The sequence below is a fragment of the Somniosus microcephalus genome, chromosome 1 (assembly GCF_052327205.1).
Source record: "Somniosus microcephalus isolate GS21.2 chromosome 1, FLI_Smic_1.0, whole genome shotgun sequence".
Taxonomy (NCBI): domain Eukaryota; kingdom Metazoa; phylum Chordata; class Chondrichthyes; order Squaliformes; family Somniosidae; genus Somniosus; species Somniosus microcephalus.
The window spans coordinates 107,261,640-107,281,907 of record NC_140987.1 but is presented as its reverse complement, the minus strand read 5'-3'; the positions used below and the strand labels follow the sequence as shown (position 1 = coordinate 107,281,907).

Here is a 20,268-nt window from a genome sequence, read left to right as displayed (position 1 = left end):
CCCTCCAGCCTCTCCGATCAATAATTGGGAGCTGCATGGAACAAAACTGGAACCTGTGTCAGATGGCACAGGACCAGATGTGAATGCAAAAAAAAAATATAGGGACCCACCAGTCAAGTCTCGAATCAACATAAACTAAACCCACATCTCTCTTCCAGTTTCAACATGAGACACAGCAGCGGACACACGTTTTTGTGTCAAGCAGGCAGTTTCTGAGACGTCGAACATCAGTGTGATGTGATCTATACGTTCAGGAAGTGCCTCTAGGTACTTGCACTCAGCTCACAGCACAGCAAATTATAAATAATGTGGGAGAAATTCTTCCTTTTTTGGGGACTGGTTTAAAGCTAGATCTTGCTGAAGTTTAAACCTGAATTTTTGCTTCTCTTGGTCTAATACTTTCTATGATAAATGAGCAGGCACAAGGGGCTATCTCCAGCACAGTAACCAGACTGAGGGAGCACTGTAGTAGCGCAGTTCACAAGAGGTCACATCGGAGACGATGCGTGACAGACAGCTGACTAAATTTATTCAGCCAGATTTGCCGTAACTCAAAAATGAGCACTTAATTAAGGAATGCATTAAAAAAAAAAATCTTTTTTCTTGTAAGTCTCTCAGTGCAGTCTTGTGAAAACAATGTTTAAGAGGATATTTTTAGTAAGGAGCTGGACAGATTTCTTGCTGTGTAATCTATATTCCCATAAAACTAATCTATGCATTGTGTTAACAAGTAGCAGTGTGCAATCCCGGATATTATATCCCCCCGACAGCTGGAAATTTAGCAAGTGCTCCTTGGTGTGAAGCCATATTTTCAGATGCTTTGCTGCTGTGATTCACAGTATTACTATAATTGTTTTACTTTTCCCCCTCTATTACTGTTTGCGACTCTGGCCACTGAGACATGTGTGAGTGAGTGAGTCAGACGTCAAGTCTATGGTGTCTCCATGGCCATCATTGATGGCATTTCTGGCTCAATGTATCTGGAGACAGGCTTGGAGAGACCAGCCTGCACAACCACTTGTCTGGTTTTACGAATCTGATGAGCAGCCCATGCGTTCATCTTGAGAATGAAGGACTGAAGTACAGGGGGCTACTAGACTCGCCCCCACTTTATTAACGGAATTAAGAAAAAGGTTAACAGCTTGGGATACTACAGTCTGCTGGAGGTTAAGGGCAGTTCTGAATTATAGCACATGCAGTTGAGCAAGATTTCCCATCACTGAATCGGTTCCAAATGTCAAAGTAAAACTACTGGCATAGTAGTTACTGCAGATAGCGATGTTGGTTCTGATGGGAAGGAAGAATATCACTATAGTGAGGCCAGGTGAATGGGACGTCACTGCAGATAGCGATGGCAGGTGAGGGCAGTGGCAACGCTGGGCAAGGGTGGGGTGGGGTGGGGTGAGGGGCAGGGGGGAAGTAGAACCATTACTCTGGGTGGTGACATAAGGGGAGCAGGGATATTGCTGCAGACAGTGATGTCAGGCGGGGGTAAGGGGGAACATTCCAGCACTGAGATGATGGGCCGAATGGCCTCCTTCTGTGCCATAAATACGCATGATTCTACAAACAAGTGATGCCAGATGGCGGAGGGGAACTTTACTGTGCAGCAGGATGCACTAAGTGAAAGTGTAACAAGCACAAATGTATCATAAAAATGGAGCCTGCTGATTGTTGGATGACTGAAGACCTTGCGGAGATTGCTCTGGGCACCAAAAAGCAACACATTTACCATAGTCTTATGTACGCGCAATCAAGTGACTGTTAATGCTGTGTTTAAACCGGAGTACAAAGGGAGAGTTCCAGATGATGACACTCTCTGGAAGAAAGTTCCACAGCACTTGAACGAGAGAATTAGAAACTACGCTGTGAATGGCACACTGATCCCGTTGGGATCCAACCCTCCTCCCCACCAAACAAGACTATTTTTGCTATTTACTCAGAAATACTGGCAAACCCAAAATATTTTGACTCTTTCTTTGAAGCGTCTGTGGTTTGAAAATAAGACATAAATTAGTTGGGAGGCTTTTAAAAAAAAACTTTTCATTGTCAGAATTAGATTGCACTTACCGGTTGAGGCTGTTCTGCAATACAGCAATTGAAACACAACCAGAATTCACTCATGATTTAAAGTCCACCGCCTAAATGTCCCCTCAGTGGCACAGAATCCAAACTCTATATCCCAATGTGGGAAAGTTCACCGGGCAGATTAGCGTGTGCAATACTGAGAAAGCAAAGTTCTTCCTGGGTATATCCCAGCGGCTGTGGTCACAATGGTACACCTGTGGTAACAGGCCGGTCGGTCCGTATTGGAATCTTCACTCAGGGTTTAGGCAGTGTTCGCACCTTACCTCCAGGGCTAAGGATGACGACCTGCAGGAAATTTAAAAAAAAAGAGATGTTGGCAAATATAAGGATGAACAAAAGAAGCGATGGACTGTTGAGTATTACCGGCGTGTATCATCATTAGCTGTCAGCACAGCTGCCTGTTACACCAGAAACACACTAACTATGGCAAAAAGCAGATAGAAATCTCTCCTGCGTGTTTGCCAGCTTATCTAAATTGGGTTTTTTTTGGAATCTCAAGCCCGATCACCGAACCACCACCCCCCCTCCACCCTTTCACTGCTTCACTCATATCCTGCTTCTGGTTTCAAAACATCAAAGCAGAAGAAAGAAAAAGGCAAGTTGATGCGACTAAGAAAACGGCTGAACTTGGGTGTAGTAAACACTCTTTTACCATAACCTCGAGAAATCTTTTTCCCACTTGGTTGCGTCAGGAAATATGAAGCTTCCTTGTAATGACTGACACCAGCCACCTTTAAAGCGTGCGAACCACAGAGGCTGTTGGGCTGAACAGACCGCTGTGTGGGTCTGGCAGCAAGTGTGTTCGAGGGAAGAGGGCTGTGACTGCACTGCAGCTTACAACGAGAGAGGCGCACGGCAGGTGGGCGGGGAATAGCAGGCATTGTGCAACTCTACATACCATAAAGGGAAATTAGCTCGAGAGCTCGAAAGAAAGCAAATCAAGAGGCCGCGAAGAGAGAAATCCTACTGTGATTCTGGAGTGGCAATGTTTTGCTCTAATTCTCCTCTTAATGAGTGCTGCAGTGGTTACATTTGAAGCAATCATTCTTATTAACCCACACGCTTGGATGACCAGCTACATTATAATTAAACAGGCTCATTACAGTATGACCCCTCCCCCTGTGAAACTATCCCACATTTCAATAAGACATCTAAAAGAAAAGTACTGTGTAACGCAAAAGGTAGATGAAAATATTTTATAATAATTTTGAAATGATATTTGAAATATTACAAATATGAAGCTATTTACAGAAACATTTTTACATTTTCACACTTATTCAATGGAGTAAATTCTTAACTGGAGGAAAGGGCACTGGCTTTGTGGGTCACATCTGTTGGCTGCTGTGCTGTTAAACAGCAGAAAGGCTCTTATCAGGGGCAACAAATGATCCCTAGTATCATGGTTAACCATACAAGTAAAAGATTGTTGTTCTAAGATGCACTGTATTGTATATCCTTTCCATTTTCTAACCCAGACTAAGATATCATAGCATTATAATACATTTATAGCAACACACAATTATTTGTTTTACAAAAAGAATAGATTTCAGGGGAAAATTTTGGTTGCGCCCCCTTTGCGGCGCTAACTTCGCCAGGGCGCTATTTCTAGCACCCCAAAAAAGATAGCGCCCCCGTTCTGTAAATTGAGTGGTAGCGCCCCAAGCAGGAGGTGGGGCTACTGGAAGCGCTCCCCCTCCTTCCTGGAGCGCTAACATTCAATATCGCGGTGCTACATGCAACAGCGGCATGTAGCGCTATCGTATTACAGGCCTCCCTCCCCACAGCGCGCACCGGGGCCCTGCTGGACCACCGGGGAGCGAGGTGCCGGGAAAACAGCCCGGCACTCGAGGAGTGCCAGGCTGACCGATCGCGACCGCCACCCTGCATGAGGGAATGGAAAGGGAGCAGGTGCTGGCAGGCACCTTTAATTAGCGCCACCGCAGCCGCAAATACACCACACTGGCCCTGTCGGACATATCGTCCAGCGGTAGGTCAGCGGGCGCGACCAAAGTTTGTGGCCGGGGCACTGCACGTGGCAATGACGTCATCAGCAGGGGTGCAGCGCTGCGGGGCGCTACCGGTTACCGCCACCGCTAACCTCCAGCTGAATTTCACGGGAGGCATTATCGGCGCCATGCCCAGGCGCTAGGTGCTTTGCGCAGCTAACGGGAGGCGCAAAGCAACCCAAATTTTCCCTATTCATGTTTAAATCTTATTCTATAAATAGAGTTTTTGTTATACTAAAACCAGATGACTTATTCTAGTTCAACAGATTTAGGACAATTATAGATTTTTTTGACACATCTTTCACGTGGTTTCTTGTCCCTGATAGTGAGGACAAACAGGGATCCTGCACCTAGGCCTCTTCATCTGCCTTAAGAGGGGATGGTGACTGGCTTTCCAGCTGGTGCATGAGCAAGGCCTGGGGGAGATGGGGGCGCAGTTTGAGGGAGAATCTGTTCCTGGCACAGGAATAGTGAGTACCAAAACATTAAAATGTTGGCTACTTCAGGAAAGTTTGAGAGATTTGAAATTTATGACAACACAGATACGAGGTGCAAGACGCAATGGCATCTCATAGTTAATGGTTAAGTCACTACCCAGTGTCAATAACCCTAGAAAAAAAAGTCCTACTAGACATTTTTGACCAGATAATAATTCCCTTTATGATATTATGACAGGGGCCATCACTCTTGTTCCACATACATCTCATTTGCATTGCAGATTGCACTAAATGGAGCAGATGGGTTGTGCATGCTAAAGAAAATGCAGTCCAGTCCTATTAAGGGAATCATTTTGTGTTGGGACATTTTAATCTCCTGAACTCTGCTTCTATATTTTACCAGTACTTTAAATCAAAGATTAGTCTTTTAAGTCGGTCTTTCTCGATTAAATGCTGAAAATTGGATTACACGTAGAGGTATCTATCCCAATAAATCTAGACACAATAGTTCCGAAAGGCCACAGGTGGCGATGCCAGGAATAGTGCTGGGATGGCACCCGCCAGGACCCCCTGGTGCCGAGGTCAGTGGGAGATTCTGTCATTTAATGTCAGGCCTCAGAGGCTGGAGCTGAGGAAACTTCCGGCCTGGGAATACCTGTCCTGACACGAATGACTTTGTGAGGAAGAGATGGAAGTTCTGTTCCATCCAAAGCCCCACAGATACATGGCTGTGCACCTGCTCTCCATCACTAAAACTGCCCACTATTCTAAGATCATCCAAGACGTAACAATAACACCAGGCTTCTCTTCTCCATCACTAACTGTCTTCTCAAACCAGCCTCCCCTGCCTCCTCCTCCCTCACCTCCAACAATAAATGTGAGGAGCTCATGGACTTCTTTGTTAAAAAGATCGACAACATCCTTTCAACTGCTTCTGCTTTCAATTCCCTCCCTTCCCCTAGCCCACCAAACCTTACTTCCTCTTTGTTTTCTCCATGCCCGAACCCTAAATTTGCCCTATAATCCTCCTAAACCTCTGCGCTCTGCCTTTTGTGGCCTTTTGAACATCCCCGATTTTAAATGCTCCACCACTGGCGGCCGTGCCTTCAGCTGCCTAGGTCCTAAGCTCTGGAATTCCCTCCCTAAATCTCTCTGCCTCTCCATTTCTCTTTCCTCCTTTAAGACGCTCCTTAAAACCTACCACTTTGACCATCTGCCCTAACATCTTACATGGCTCGGTATCAATTTTTTTTTTTGATGCATTGGGACATTTTATTACGTTAACGGTGCTATATAAATATAAGTTGTTGTTGTTGTGCAGGCCTGTTTTTCGGCTCTTCTGCCAGAGTTGTGGCGGGAGTGCGCCAGGATTTCTGCCCCAATCCAGAGTTTCAAAGTTCAGTTTAACTATACATAGAAATTACAAAACAGAAATGGGTATTTCAGTCCAACCAATCCGTGTTGGTGTTTCTCCTCCATATGTGCAGTAGTCCTAATCAATGTTCCCTCTAATTTGCGATCTAAGGACGTGGTCCCTTTAAATTTGCTGCGTGGTCGCACATGCGCAGTGTCTTCCAACGGCGGCAGCTGGTGAGCGGCCTGCGTGGGACTTCCCGATTGATGCACAGCCACGCACCTTAGGGAGAAACAGTAGTCCTAATCCTATGTGCCCACTCTGTTGCCTTTATCTGCCTTTCCTTCTAGAAACATTGGGGGCCATTTTTTTGTCTCACTCACACCCTGTTTTTCAGCGTGAACAGGGTTGTAGTGAGATGAAAATCTGAAAAAAACATACCGCCCACTTGCCACCCAAGGCCTGCCTGATGCAATTTTCGATCAGGCCTTGATTTAGACAGCTAGTGCTCTCACCCAAAACAGGTGGGAGACTTTAATATATTTAAATCAGGGTGCTTAGGTGCGATTAGGACCCCAATGCAATTTTGTCTTCCATTAAAGCAAAGCGTGTGCTGCGCAGTGGAACTGAGCGTGTAACAGCCTAACCAGCGGTGCTTAACGAGACGGCTGGAGGTTGCTCCAGAATCACTGCACTCCTAGCCCCACAAAAATCGTGCCATCTGATGCTAGTTTCTCCGTGCCCTCCTGGATTGCCTCTTAGCAATATACCGTCGCTCAACTCCGTGGAGGAACCACCGGATTTCCCATCCTCCAGCCCCGATCAGCTATCAGCCTGTCAGGGCTTATTTAGTGCTGAAAGCTCGCCATAATGAACCCAGACCGCAAACATGGATTGGGCCTCCCGCCAGTGACATTGGGCGGGTGGAGCAGTCGCCCCACCCACCCAATGTCCCCGCAAGACAAAAAACAGTCCCCTCCACTCCTCCTCTTCTGCTTGAAAAATGAATGAAAAGTAAATTGATGCTCCTTGGTTAGAAATAGGTTAAAGTGAAGAATAATTAACAGGTTAAAGCCATGGTCATTCTAAGCTATTGACTTATCTTTATCTAAGTAAGGCCATGACAATACAGTGGAGCCCGTTGAACCTAAGTTACAACTCAGGGAGGCCAGCTGATGTGACATCGTTATGAGGCCAGTGTCATGATCTGCAGTCTCAGTATGAGGTTATCTTATTTTATTAGATAAGATTCCTATAACCAAATTGATTCCCTTAAATGGACTTCACTGCATGTATGTTTAGCAAAATAGGGTGACAAAATATAACGAGGCAGACATTTCAAAACCAACCTCTGGACTTATTATGATAGCAAAATACTGCCGATGCTGGAAATCCGAAATAACAACAGAAAGTGCTGGAAAAACTCAGCAGGCCAGGCAACATCCGTGGAGACAGAAATATGTAGTGTATGTACCTTTAAGAGAGAACTACTTTTACAGCTCCTGTATACTGTAGTACCGGCAGTGACCACACCTGTATATAAGCCTTGAGCATGCCTCTGTACCCCAGTCTTGAGACTACCTTACTCCAGTAAATACCTGTTGATTGTTAAGTTACAGCATCCGTGTGGTTATTGAAAAACATCATACTCTCAGAATCACGGCTCTAACAGTGGCGACGAGTGTCAATTCGAATCTACCTGCAACTCTGCATTTCCCTTCGAGGATTCGCTCCGGGAGGGCGGTTGAAGAAAGTCGAGGCCAGAAACACGGGTGTCGACCACGAGCAACCGCCCAGTCGTCCGGCAGAGAGTGAACATCGCCGGGGAGGCTGTGGAGAGCCGGGCTTGGTTCCCCAGCCACGACGATCAGCAATAGACTGACGACAGGTACAGCGCAGACCCTTCCCAGACAGCGGCGGCTGGAGCCGACCGACGGCGGAGAGAAAGCCAAGCAGCATCGACGGGGTAAGACAGAGGGTGAAGCGCACAGGGCGCAGACAGGGGTTGAAAACCGAGCGGCGCCGAGGAAAAACAAAATGGAGAGAGGGTAAAGCAACAGCCGGGTTCAGGACCGAGCGGCGGAAACGGGAAAGGCGCACAAAAGAGAGAACGCGCAGAGCACAGCCAGGGCTCAAGGGCTGAACAGTGTCCGCGGGGAGACGAAGGGAGAGCGCGGGAGACGCCATTGAGCCGCGGAGAAGAAGGAAGAGTGCAGGAGATGCCATTTTTAGAAGCCGCAGCGGAGAAGAAGGGCGAGCGCGGGAAGGAAGGAAAGGGCGGGAGACGCCATTTTGTGCCAGCGGAGAAGAAGGGGAAGCGCGGGCGACGCCATTTTTGACAGTTAAATCACACCCAGGGATGCAGAAGAGTGGCAGTATCTCTACTTTCGACAATGAAGTCGAAGATTGGGTGACATATGTGGAACGTATTGAGGTGTACTGCAGGGCGAATGAAGTGCCAGATGCTAGGAAAGCACTGGTTTTGTTAAATTCCATGGGTGCAAAAACTTATGGGTTACTGCGAAACCTAATGACCCCAGAGAAGCCTGTGAACAAGAATTTCGAAAGCATAGTAGAAATCCTACAGGACCACTTAAACCCCACACCGCTGCTGATAGCAGAATGATTTAAGTTCCATAAAAGGAACCAACACAAAGACGAAAGCAATGCTGAGTACCTAACGGAACTGCGCAAGCTATCGAAACACTGCCAGTTTGGAGCGGGACTAGCAGATACGTTAAGGGACAAGTTTGTGTGTGGGCTGCAAAGTGAAGGAACCCAGAAACGGCTTCTATCAGAAAAGGATCTTACGCTGGACAAGGCTTTCAGTATGGCAGTATCACACGAAGCAGCTGCAAGGGGCGCTGCAGAGATACAACGGAGACCACAAGAATATGGCACCAATGAAATGTCCTATGGAACAGGGAAGTGCTATCGCTGCGGCAGAACAACACACGACCAGAAGGATTGTTGGTTCAAGGACCAAGTGTGCAGACAGTGTGGAAAAGCAGGACACATAGCAAGAGTCTGCAGGTCTGGGAAGAAAAACAACAGCAAGAAATCTCCACAGGAGAAGTACAAAAAGGTACACAAGGTGATGGACATTAGTTCAGACGAACAGAAAAGTGACACAGACTCCGGAAGCAAGGAGCTGGGTTGTCTGAAACTACATAAGGTAACCAAAATGGAGGATCACCAGACTATCTGGGTTACACTCAAGATAGACGGAGTCCAAGTGAAAATGGAATTGGACACCGGATCAGCCCTAACAGTCATAAATCAAAGGGACTACAAGCGGCTATTTTCACATATACCCTTGAAAGCTACTGAGATTGTCTTGAAGACGTACAAGGGGCAAAAAGTCTATCCCAAAGGAAAAATAAGGGTGAAAGTGATATATAAAGGCCAGGAAATACCTAAAATGGATATATATGTATTGCCAGATGGAGGACCACCACTGCTAGGACGTGAATGGATCCGGAAGATACAATTAGATTGGCATTCCATACAGGCACTGAAGGTTGAGGCCAAAAAGGATGACGACGTCACACCTGGACGACTGTCAAAAATGCTAACTGACGCAAAAGAAGTGTTCCAGGAGGGACTCGGAACACTAAAAGGCATAACAGCAACGATTAAAATAGAGGAAAATGCAAGCCCAAAGTTTCTTAAGGCCAGACCAGTGCCTTATGCGATCAGACCAGCTGTCGAAGCAGAGCTGGAAGGGTTGGAACGTTCAGGAGTACTGTCCAAAGTAGACTGGAGCGAGTGGGCTACACCCATCGTTCCTGTAATGAAGAGGTCGTTGAGTAATACGCCTGAGGAACCAAAGAAGGTCCGCATCTGTGGGGATTTTAAGGTGACAGTGAACCCAGTCCTTCACACGGTACAATATCCGCTTCCACGAATTGAGGATATTTTCGCCTCGCTATCTGGAGGTAAACGCTTCACCAAAATTGATCTAGCCCAGGCGTACTTGCAAATGGAGGTAGAAGAAGCCTCGAAACAATACCTTACGATTAACACTCATAAAGGTCTTTATCAATACAACCGGCTGGTGTTCAGGGTAGCATCGGCTCTGGCTATTTGGCAAAGGGCGATGGATCAAGTCCTGCAAGGGATTCCAGGGACCCAGTGTTATTTGGACGACATCCTGGTCACGGGCGAAAATGACAGTGATCACCTCGCCAACTTGGGGAAGGTGCTCACCAGATTAAAGGAATATGGGCTACGAGCTAATCGCCACAAATGCGAGTTTTTCCAGAAGCAGATCTCGTATTGTGGCCACGTCATCGATGAGGAGGGGTTACATAAGTCCCCTGAAAAGATTGAGGCAGTCGTCAAGGCTCCAGCACCGGAAAATGTGTCACAACTGAGGTCGTTCCTCGGGCTGGTAAACTACTACCATAAGTTCTTACCAAATTTGTCCACGGTATTACACCCACTGAACACCCTACTGCAAACAGGGGTACCATGGAAGTGGAATGACGAACGTAGACGACCTTTCCAGAAGTGTAAAGAATTGATCACATCAAAAGAGGTGTTGGCCCATTTCAACCCAGCACTACCAATACGTTTGGCATGTGATGCATCACCCTATGGTATTGGAGTGGTGCTGTTGCACAAATTCCCAGACGGGTTGGAGAGGCCAGTAGCCTTTGCGTGTCGGTCACTAACCTCAGCCGAGCGCAACTACGCCCAGATTGACAGGGAGGCCCTCAGCCTAGTATGGGGAGTAAAAAAATTCAACCACTATCTGCAAGGGCAGAAGTTCACCTTGCTGACTGACCACCAACCACTTGTCTCCATGTTTAATCCTAAGAAGGGCGTTCCAGTGATGACGGCACAACGGTTGCAAAGATGGTCCCTGTTTCTAGGGGTGAATCAATATGAAATAGAATATAAAGGCACGAAACAGCATGGAAACGCTGATGGGCTATCGCGCCTGCCACTGCCTACTGTGGAGGAAGCACCAGCAGTGACCCTATCGAGATATTTTATTCGCCAATAATTGAACGATTGCCAGTAACGAACGCGGATATAGAGAAGGAGACCCGCAATGATCCGACGCTGTCTCGGGTATATGATTTGACGGTGAGGGGATGGCCAACACATGGTGACTCACTGTTGCCAGCATTCTCATCCAGAAGAGAACAGCTGTCAGTATGCCAGGGGACAGTGATGTGTGGATCCAGAGTGGTGATTCCACCCAAGTTAAGGGAGAGAGTGCTAAAGGAGCTACATGAAGGTCATCTGGGGGGAGTGAAAATGAAAAGCCTTGCTAGGGCTTATGTGTGGTGGCTGGGAATCGATCAACAAATCAAAGACCTAACCAAGAGCTGCTCAGGATGCCAGAAGGTCCAAAATGCACCACTTCATGCCCCTCTACACCCATGGGAGTGGCCCTCCTCTCCATGGCAACGGGTGCATATTGATTTTGCTGGTCCATTCATGGACTCAATGTTCTTAATAGCAGTGGATGCTCATTCGAAGTGGCCTGAGGTGATAAAAATGTCCTCAACCACTACAGAGAAAACGATTGCAGTCCTACGGACCATATTTGCCAGAAACGGCTTGCCAGAGCAGATTTGCTCTGATAATGGACCACAGTTTGTGTCCGAAGAGTTTTGAAAATTTATGAGAAGGAATGGGGTACGGCATTACACATCCGCCCCGTATCATCCAGCCACAAATGGATTGGCTGAGAGGTTCGTACAAACCTTTAAGAAGGCGATAAAGGCCATGTGCGACGATGAAATTCCACTACAGCATAAGGTGGACAATTTCTTATTAGCCTACCGAAACGCGACACATGCAGTTACCAACCAGACCCCGGCCATGATGTTCTTTACCCGAAGGTTGCGATCTCGTCTGGACTTGCTTAGACCAAATGTGCGAAGAAATGTTGAGGATAAACAATTCCAGCACATCAATGAGAAGCCGACAAGGAGCTTCAATGTAGGACAACCAGTCTTGGCCCGTGACTACCGAACAGAGAAATGGCAACCCGGAACGATATGCACACGGCAGGGGCCATTAATGTACACAGTGGATGTCGGGGAGAACATTGTGAGACGCCACGTTGATCAGATCTTAGCGTCACAGGAACGAGTCAACCCCATGTCTTGCGTACCTGGGGATGAACCCGACATACCGGTAGCATCTACCTCCGAACCAGTAGCAGTGGAATCCAATGAACTAACCAATGAAAAGGGGCCAGAATCGCCTCCGTACCAAGAACAAGAACCTCAGGAAAGGCGCTATCCCGAAAGGATCAGGAAGCCGCCCCAAAGACTGAATCTATAAATAGACTATTGTTGTTTAATGTACATGTTAAAGTGTTAATTGTTATTTGAATATTATGGGTACTACTAATCTAAAAGGGGAGGAATTGTAGTGTATGTACCTTTATTAAGAGAGAACTACTTTTACAGCTCCTGTATACTGTAGTACCGGCAGTGACCACACCTGTATATAAGCCTTGAGCATGCCTCTGTACCCCAGTCTTGAGACTACCCTACTCCAGTAAATACCTGTTGATTGTTAAGTTACAGCATCCGTGTGGTTATTGAAAAAATCATACTCACAGAATCACGGATCTAACAAAATAGAGTCAACGTTTCAGGTTGAAACCCTTTGTCAAGACTGAAGAAGCACAGAAAATGAAAGATTAAAAGGCCAGTTTGGGGGCTGGGAGAGAACAAAAGAGAAGTGAAGAGACATTAAGAGGTATTCAAAACGAGACGAGATTTTGATAAGACTAGTGGAGACAAAAGACGGCTCTAGATTAGGTGTGAAATGTTCTGGCAGAATGGGAGACAGCTGCCATGTGGGAGAGAAAAAAAAGGGGGGAGGGCCAAAACAAAGGTGTGGATAAAAAATATAAGTAAAAATGTTAAGGGTGGCCGAGGTTATGATCTGAAATTGTTGAACTCGATATTGAGTCCGGAAGGCTGTAAAGTGCCTAATCGGAAGACGAGATGCTGTTCCTCGAGCTTATGCTGAGCTTCCGTGGAACGATGCAAGAGCCCGAGGACGGTGAGGTCTGAGTGGGAATGGGGCGGTGAAGTAAAATGACAGGTGACCGGAAGCTTGGGGTCATCCTTACGGACTGAATGGAGGTGTTCCGCAAAGCGGTCACCCAATCTGCGTTTGGTCTCCCCAATGTAGAGGAGACCACATCGTGAGCAGCGAATACAGTATACTAGATTGCAATGATTATGCACAAGTATCACATATTTCCAGGTAAGAATGAGTTGAAATTCCACAAGAGGACAACAATTACAATGTATCAGGTGCTAACACGTGTTATTAGCTTTAACAGACTTTCTTCCTCGCGGCTTTCACCACAATACTGTAGTCCCTGATGCCATGTTTATGCTGTCTCCAGATGATCTGTTGTGGGTGATTTGAGACATTTCTGGTTTTATTCTAGTTTAATCTCAACCAGTTCCCAGCATACTGGCGATTTCAGGTCTGCTGGAAACCAGCTGTATCTGCATTGGGAAGAGCCCAAAGTCCTTTGGAAACCAGTTGGAACCAGAAATAAAAAGTGCTAAAGTTTTCCAAAATAAATGAGTATCAATGAGAACACCCTGAAAACCAAACCTGAATGTACAAAACAACCAAATGTAGTAACATATTCCTGTGAAAAAACGAGTCTGCAGAAATTTAACTGATCATTAGTCCAGGATTATCCCGGAAGACAAGGACTACCCACAGCTTCTTTTCTGCATGTCAAATCGCCTCCTCAAAACCCTTTCTGCCATCCGCGTCACCCTCACTGCCAACACCAAAGTGCAAGGAGCTCATGGAATTCATCAATTCTACGTTGCAGATCATCCATACAACTGCTACTGTTGCCCCCTCCTCGCTACCACCTTCTGACCAAACCCAGCACCCACACATGCTGCCCTGATCCCTCGTCATTCTGTAGTTTTTCTCCCATCTCCTCCCTCCACTCTCTCCAATCTCATTCCTTACATGAGACCAACCTCTTGCTCACAAGATCCCTTCCCCAACCAACTCCTGACCACTCAACTGCCTTAATAAAATAGCAAAATACTGCAGATGCTGGAAATCTAAAATAACAACAGAAAACGCTGGAAAAACTCAGCAGGCCAGGCACCTGCTTAATATCTGTACATCTCCAGCTTTTTCCAGTTCTGATGAAGGGTCCCAGACCTGAAACGTTAACTCTGTTTCTCTCACCACAGATGCTGCCTGGCCTGCTGAGTCTTTCCAGCGTTTGCTGTTGTTATTTCACTCAATTGCCTTTGTTGGCCTCCACGCTTGCCAACATTGTTAATAGCTCCTCTCCAAATACTTCCCCATTTCTAACCTATGTTTCATCTAAAATCCTTGGAAACGTCATCACATCCCAGCTCCATGACAATCTCTCCCAAACTCCCTCTTCAAATCCCTTCCATCTGGCTTCCTTCACGCTCACAACACCAAGAGCATCCTGGCCTAATGACATCCTCTGTGATGGTGATTTATTCCTCTTTATCTTCCTCAACATGTCCATGGTATTTGGTACTTGTCAATCACCTCTCCTCTGCTGTCCGGTTCTGTGGGACTGCCCTCGCATGGTTCCACTCCTACCTGTCCTAACGCAGCCAGTGCATCGGCAACAATGGCTTCTCTTTCCACTTCTACACGGTCACCTCCAAGTACCCTAAGGATATATCCTTGACCATCCCCCTCTTCCTCATTTACATGCCGCCCTTATCCATAGAAAAGGGGTCAGCTTCCATATGTATACTGATGCATCCAGCTCCAACTCTCCAGCATTTTCCTCAACCTCTTGACACCTCTATGCTGATAGATAGCCTGTTTGAAATTAAGCCCTGAATGAGTCAAAGTTTCTTCAACTTAACACCAGGATGGCTCAAACCATCATTTTCTGCATGCCCCAAAACCCTATTCCATTGTCATCAATTCCAACCCCCTCCCTGGCCAGCTGTTATGGTTGTATCATGCTGTGCAAATCCTTGGCATCCTGTTCGATCCATAACTGAGTTTCATACCTCACATTCACAGAATCACAGAAACCCCACAGTGCAGATAGAGGCCATTTCGGCCCATCGAGCCTGCACCGACACATATCCCACCCGATCCCCGTAACCCCTACACCAACACATATCCCACCCTATCCCCGTAACCCCACGTATTTAATCCCCCTAACACTAAGGGTCAATTTATCATAGCCAATCAACCGAACCTGCACATCTTTGGACTGTGGGAGGAAACCGGAGCACCTGGAGAAAACCCACGCAAACACGGGGAGAATGTGCAAACTCCACACAGACAGTCGCCCGAGGCCGGATTCGAACCCGGGTCCCTGGCGCTGTGAGGCAACAGTGCTAACCACTATGCCACCGTGCTGCCATTCTATCCATCAGCAAGATTGTTTACTTCAGCCTTCAACATTTCTTGCCTCCACCCTCCCTCAATCCCACTGTCACTGAAAGCTTTAACCATGTTTCTATCATCCCTCAAAGCTCCCCCTGCTCTAGCCCTGAACTCACATCTCGCTCTAACTTTTCTCCTATCTCTCCTCATGCCCTTTCCATGCTCATCTTGTTCATGAGACCCGCCTTCTCCTCTCGACACTATTCATACTAAACTACTGACCACCCAACTTTCCTTCTTGGCCCTCACGCTAGCTGATATTGTAAATGATTCTCTATCCTCAGGTACTGTTCCGCTCCCTTTCAAATCTGCCATCATCACCCCCTCCTCAAAAAAACTCACCTTTACCCCTCGATCTAAGTAGCGTCTTGAGGGAAGGGTGAAGAGGCAAAGAGATTTGGGGAGGGAATTTCAGAGCTTAAAGCCTAGACTGCTGAAGGCATGGCCTCCAATGGCGGGGCACAGGAAGTTGGGGATGCACAAGAGGCCAGAATTGGAGAAGCATAGAGCTTCTGCCTCCTTTCCAGCTTTCAGTCCAATGGTTAGGCCTCAGCAGGAGTACTGTGGACAATTCTGGGCACCACAATTCAGGAAATAAGTAAAGGCATTAGAAAGGGTACAGAGGAGGTTTACCAGGATGTTACCAGGGATGAGGAACTTCAGTTATGAGGAGAGGTTGGAAAAGTTAGGACTGTTCTCCTTGGAACAGAGAAGGTTAAGAGGTGACCTAATAGAGGTTTTCAAGATGATGAGAGGTTTTGATAGAGTAAATAGGGAAATAATATTCCTTCTGGCGAGTGGGTCAATAACTAGGAGGTCATGGATTCAAAATCATTAGAAAAAGATCTAGAGGGGAGATGAGAAGAAAAGTTTTCACTCAAGAGTTATCGGGATCTGGAACGCTCTACCTGAATAGGTGGTGGAAGCTAATTCCATAAATAATTTTAAGAGGGAGTTGGACAGGTACTTGAGGATTAAGAACTTACGGGGTTATGGACAAAAAGCGGGGATGTGGGACTAAGCATGACTGCTCGTTCAAAGAGACAGCACAGGCACGACGGGCCGAATGGCCACCTTCTGTGCTGTAAGTTTCTATGCTTCTAAGACCTCTAGACTCCTTTCTTTCGGGGTCCAAGCCACTATCCTATCTGGACACCCATGGGGGTTCCACGACTACTGGCTGTCCAGGAGGTATTCCTGCTTCGGCTGACCATAGACAGGATCCCTTTGAGGTCCCGAGACATGGGAACTCCCGACCAAAGGCTACTTTAGCACGAGGTTGGGACTTGGTATTTCTGGGTCCCAGCTTAGAATCTGCAGACTCCTGCCAAAGTTACCAGATTTTGGGCCTGAGTTTTTATCCAACAGCTAAACAAGTGCACTTTCTAGGGGCGGTCACTGGATAATGGTCAGGGATGGGTGCCCTAGCTGATTTGTTCTCTCTCTCTCTCTGTATGCAAGGGGCCAATTCTAACAGCCCTACTGCTTAGGTCATGCAACCCAGCTCGAGTGGGGATCAAAACTAGAATCTTTCTGCTCTGTATGGCTCAGCTCCACCCTGACGACTGCACTTTCCATCAGCAGCAGAGTAGGAGCTCGTGGCATTTATAGCAGTCATGTTATAATACAGCTGCACTGAACTAATAGTGAGTGTTCTCTTTGTCTGCCTCTTACCCATGTTGCACAGTCCTACCTCTGTTACAGGATGAAAGGGTTTACTGTCAAAATCAGGGAAACTTGCCTTCAAAAATCAACACAATTCAGAGTTTACATTAAGAGCAGCTCACAGGAATTAATCCAAACACAGCCCACGCCCCGGATGTTGTGAGTAACTAGACACCGAACACCAGTTCTGCACAGGGTAGAAGTGGTGTGTGACTCGTTGGCAAGTGCAGATCACATACTACAGTGCTCGTACTCACCCACAGTTAATCATAGCTTTGCATCCTATAATATGGATTATATTCAAAATGTGGTTGCCTGAAGGGGGAAAATGAATAGGCTGCATATCATACCGTAGCTCAAAGCTTGGCTGTATTTACTGCAAAATTCAGAGTGTGTTTAAAGATGGTTAGAAATTTACCAAAGGATTAGCTCAGACGGTGTGGTGTCCCTGTGGTTGATAATATTCTGGCAACTAATATATCTTCCTACTCATTATCTGTTGCACAGCTAACCTTAATTTTGAAAGCAGGAAAGAGGTGAGGATCAATGTTCCCTTTAAGCTGTGTTGTCATGGAGCGCTCCAGGGGTCCCGCGCAGCTGGCTTACGGCTTTTAAATAGAAAAACCCTGCAGCCCATTAAAGGGGCCGCGCGGCCCCCCCCAAAAATTGCAGGGAACATTGGTGAGGATAAGCAGAAAACTGATCAAGTCATGTTTTACAATGGTACCTGGAGTTGCCCCACATTACTTTAATCTGGATACAGTCAAGCTATGGAACAATTACCCCGTTCACAATTCTTCAAGAAGGGTAGTTCAGATCATAGATGAAGTGCTCCGCACAACAGTCCCAAATAGAGGTTGGCATGATGACATGTGTATCGCAATGCAAATGTGTACTTCCATGCAGCACCAAGGTTTTAGAAGGTAGGCATCCTGTCTTAAACTCAAGAATGGTAACATGGCCAGCATTGCCATGTAAAACTGGGTGTACCTAAGATCAATTTTGTTTTTCGAAATGTCGGAATAAAACATTTGATGAATTTACAATTGAACTGCAATTTACTAGGTAGATGTGGAAAGTTTTGTCCGTGCAGTCAACTTTAAGTAACACATCTCTCTGAGTAGCTTTCATACTAGGAGTAATTTGAAGCTGGCAATACAGTCTCAACACTCTCACGCCTTAACTCACTCACACCTGCAGTCTTCACAAGTTACAGTGGTCCAGTGTTGATTGCCGATTTTCTTTTCAGCCCACTGGGCCCTGCTGTGCCTCCTCTATCTAGTCAGAAGCTGAAGCAACACATTGTTTTACTCTAAAAGTAAGGTAATACTGGAATGTAAAAATTACAGCGCTCAGCACAACTTCTGATATTGCTTGTTTTCATGGTTATGAAATTCCTGGGTTTTAAAAAAATATATAATACAGTAATACACTGTGTGATGAACAGTGTCTAGACACGAGGGCCAAATCCTGCACAGACGCCTTTTTCATTCACCTCAGGCAAATTCGAAACTATAATTAACAGGATGGCATCAATCAAACCCACACAGAGGCTAGCGTTTCTTCTGCATAGGTCTTTTGATTTTGTTTGTTGTTTAAGTAAACTAACCTCAAAAATGTTGTAATGGTGAGCTTTGAAAATCTGACACTCTCATCAAGTTTTGTCATTGTTTAAATTTAGGATGCTCGAAGTTGCATCATAGCAAACAACAGCTTGACGGTTGTTCCCTATGTTGGACATTCCAGTCCGCAGGCTGCCCATCCAGTGGTTGGGGGGGCGTCTCATTAGTTCTGGTCTAAGTCCACGGGATATAGCATGGTGTTCCAGCTTTGAGAGGGAAAAATAAATGACTAAAGTGGATCAATAAGGCATTCTGAGACGTTATTCTGTGTGAGGGTACATATATGAATGCAAGTTGCTTGAATCATGTAGCCTGCCACCAGACAGAGCAGGATTCACAGGAATTATAAAGAAGTGTGTGTCCCATATTATCCTATCCTCTTGGTTAAAAGGAGCAAACCAGGTTAATAGCAAACTGCTTCAGAACCTTTGGAGAATGTTTGTTCAGAAGCAAATGCAAACTTGAGTTCCACTCTGCTCAGTTCATGACTCAACCATATGCTACAGAAAGGTGACAAATGGAGGCTGCAACATTATAAAATAAGGAAAGATAGTCAAACTTCAACAGTCCTTGGCAAGCCCTGCCAATCGGTTACAAGGAACAACGCTGGCACCCTGGGTGCAGGAATTGAGATGAAGAAATGGGCATAAAAAAGCCCCCAAAAAAGGGAGAAAATTGACCCAAAAATGAAAGTTTTAAAAAAAGCATAGCTTTTCAGCCCAGCAAGTCTGTCCATTCTACAGATCATACACAGTTTAACATATGATGTTGGGTCCATTTCAAGAGCTGAAATTGTTCTGTAAAATCAATCACAATGGGTGTTCTCTCATGAGCTGAACAATACAGACCATGTTGTGACGTTGTTGCAAGTGCATTAATCAGGACTATCACATAATAAATGTACTTATCACAGAACTGTCTCTCATAGTTACACTAGTTGCTGACTGCTTAGGTTTAGTTGCATGTTATAAGAGCAGGTAGACAGTAAAAAAAATATATATATTAACAATCAATATTTTCATAATTTATAATAACAATTTAGGCTTTGGAATCAAAATCACAATTTCCAAATTTGCAGACGACACCAAATTGGGAGGGATAGCCAACACTGAGGAGGACTACAACAAGAAGACATTAATAAACTTGCAGAATGGGCATATAATTGTCAAATGAATTTTAACATAGATAAGTGTGAGGTATTACATTTGGTAAGAATAATAGAGGTCACATATTACTTGGAAAATAAGAATCTAAATGGGGTAGAGGAGCAAAGGTATCTGGGAGTACAAATACATAAATCACTAAAAGTTGCGACGCAGGTCAATAAGACCATAAAAAAAGCAAACCAAGCACTAGGATAGAATTGAAAAGTAGGGAAGTTATGCTAAACCTGTATCAAACCTTGGTTAGACCACACTTGAAGTACTGTGTACAGTTCTGGTCACCATATTATAAAAAGGATATAGAGGCACTGGAGAAGGTGCAAAAGAGATTTACAAGGATGATACCAGAACTGTGAGGTTATACCTATCAGGAAAGGATGAACAGGCGGAGTCTCTTTTTGCTTGTAAAGAGAAGGCTGAGGGGTGACCTAATAAGAGGTATAGATGCATTTAAGGGGAGGCTAGATAAGCATATGAGGGAGAAGCGATTAGAGGTTTATGCTGATAGAGTTAGATGAG

At 45.8% G+C, this 20,268-nt stretch overlaps 1 protein-coding gene across 6 annotated transcripts in view; it reads right to left on the bottom strand.

Moving 5' to 3' along the window:
* cdc42se2 (CDC42 small effector 2) overlaps positions 1 to 20,268 on the bottom strand; it is a 267,311-nt gene that overhangs the window by 94,277 nt on the left and 152,766 nt on the right. For 4 of the 6 annotated variants that reach the window (XM_085984522.1, XM_085984520.1, XM_085984508.1 and 1 more), the window contains one exon: positions 2,071 to 2,373. In XM_085984522.1, the coding sequence (XP_085840648.1) occupies positions 2,071 to 2,124 (54 nt within the window). In that variant the 5' untranslated portion in view covers positions 2,125 to 2,373. Of the gene's footprint in view, positions 1 to 2,070; positions 2,374 to 2,740; positions 2,906 to 20,268 lie in introns of those variants that run through there. The other 2 variants (XM_085984499.1, XM_085984514.1) reach the window with 2 other exon arrangements.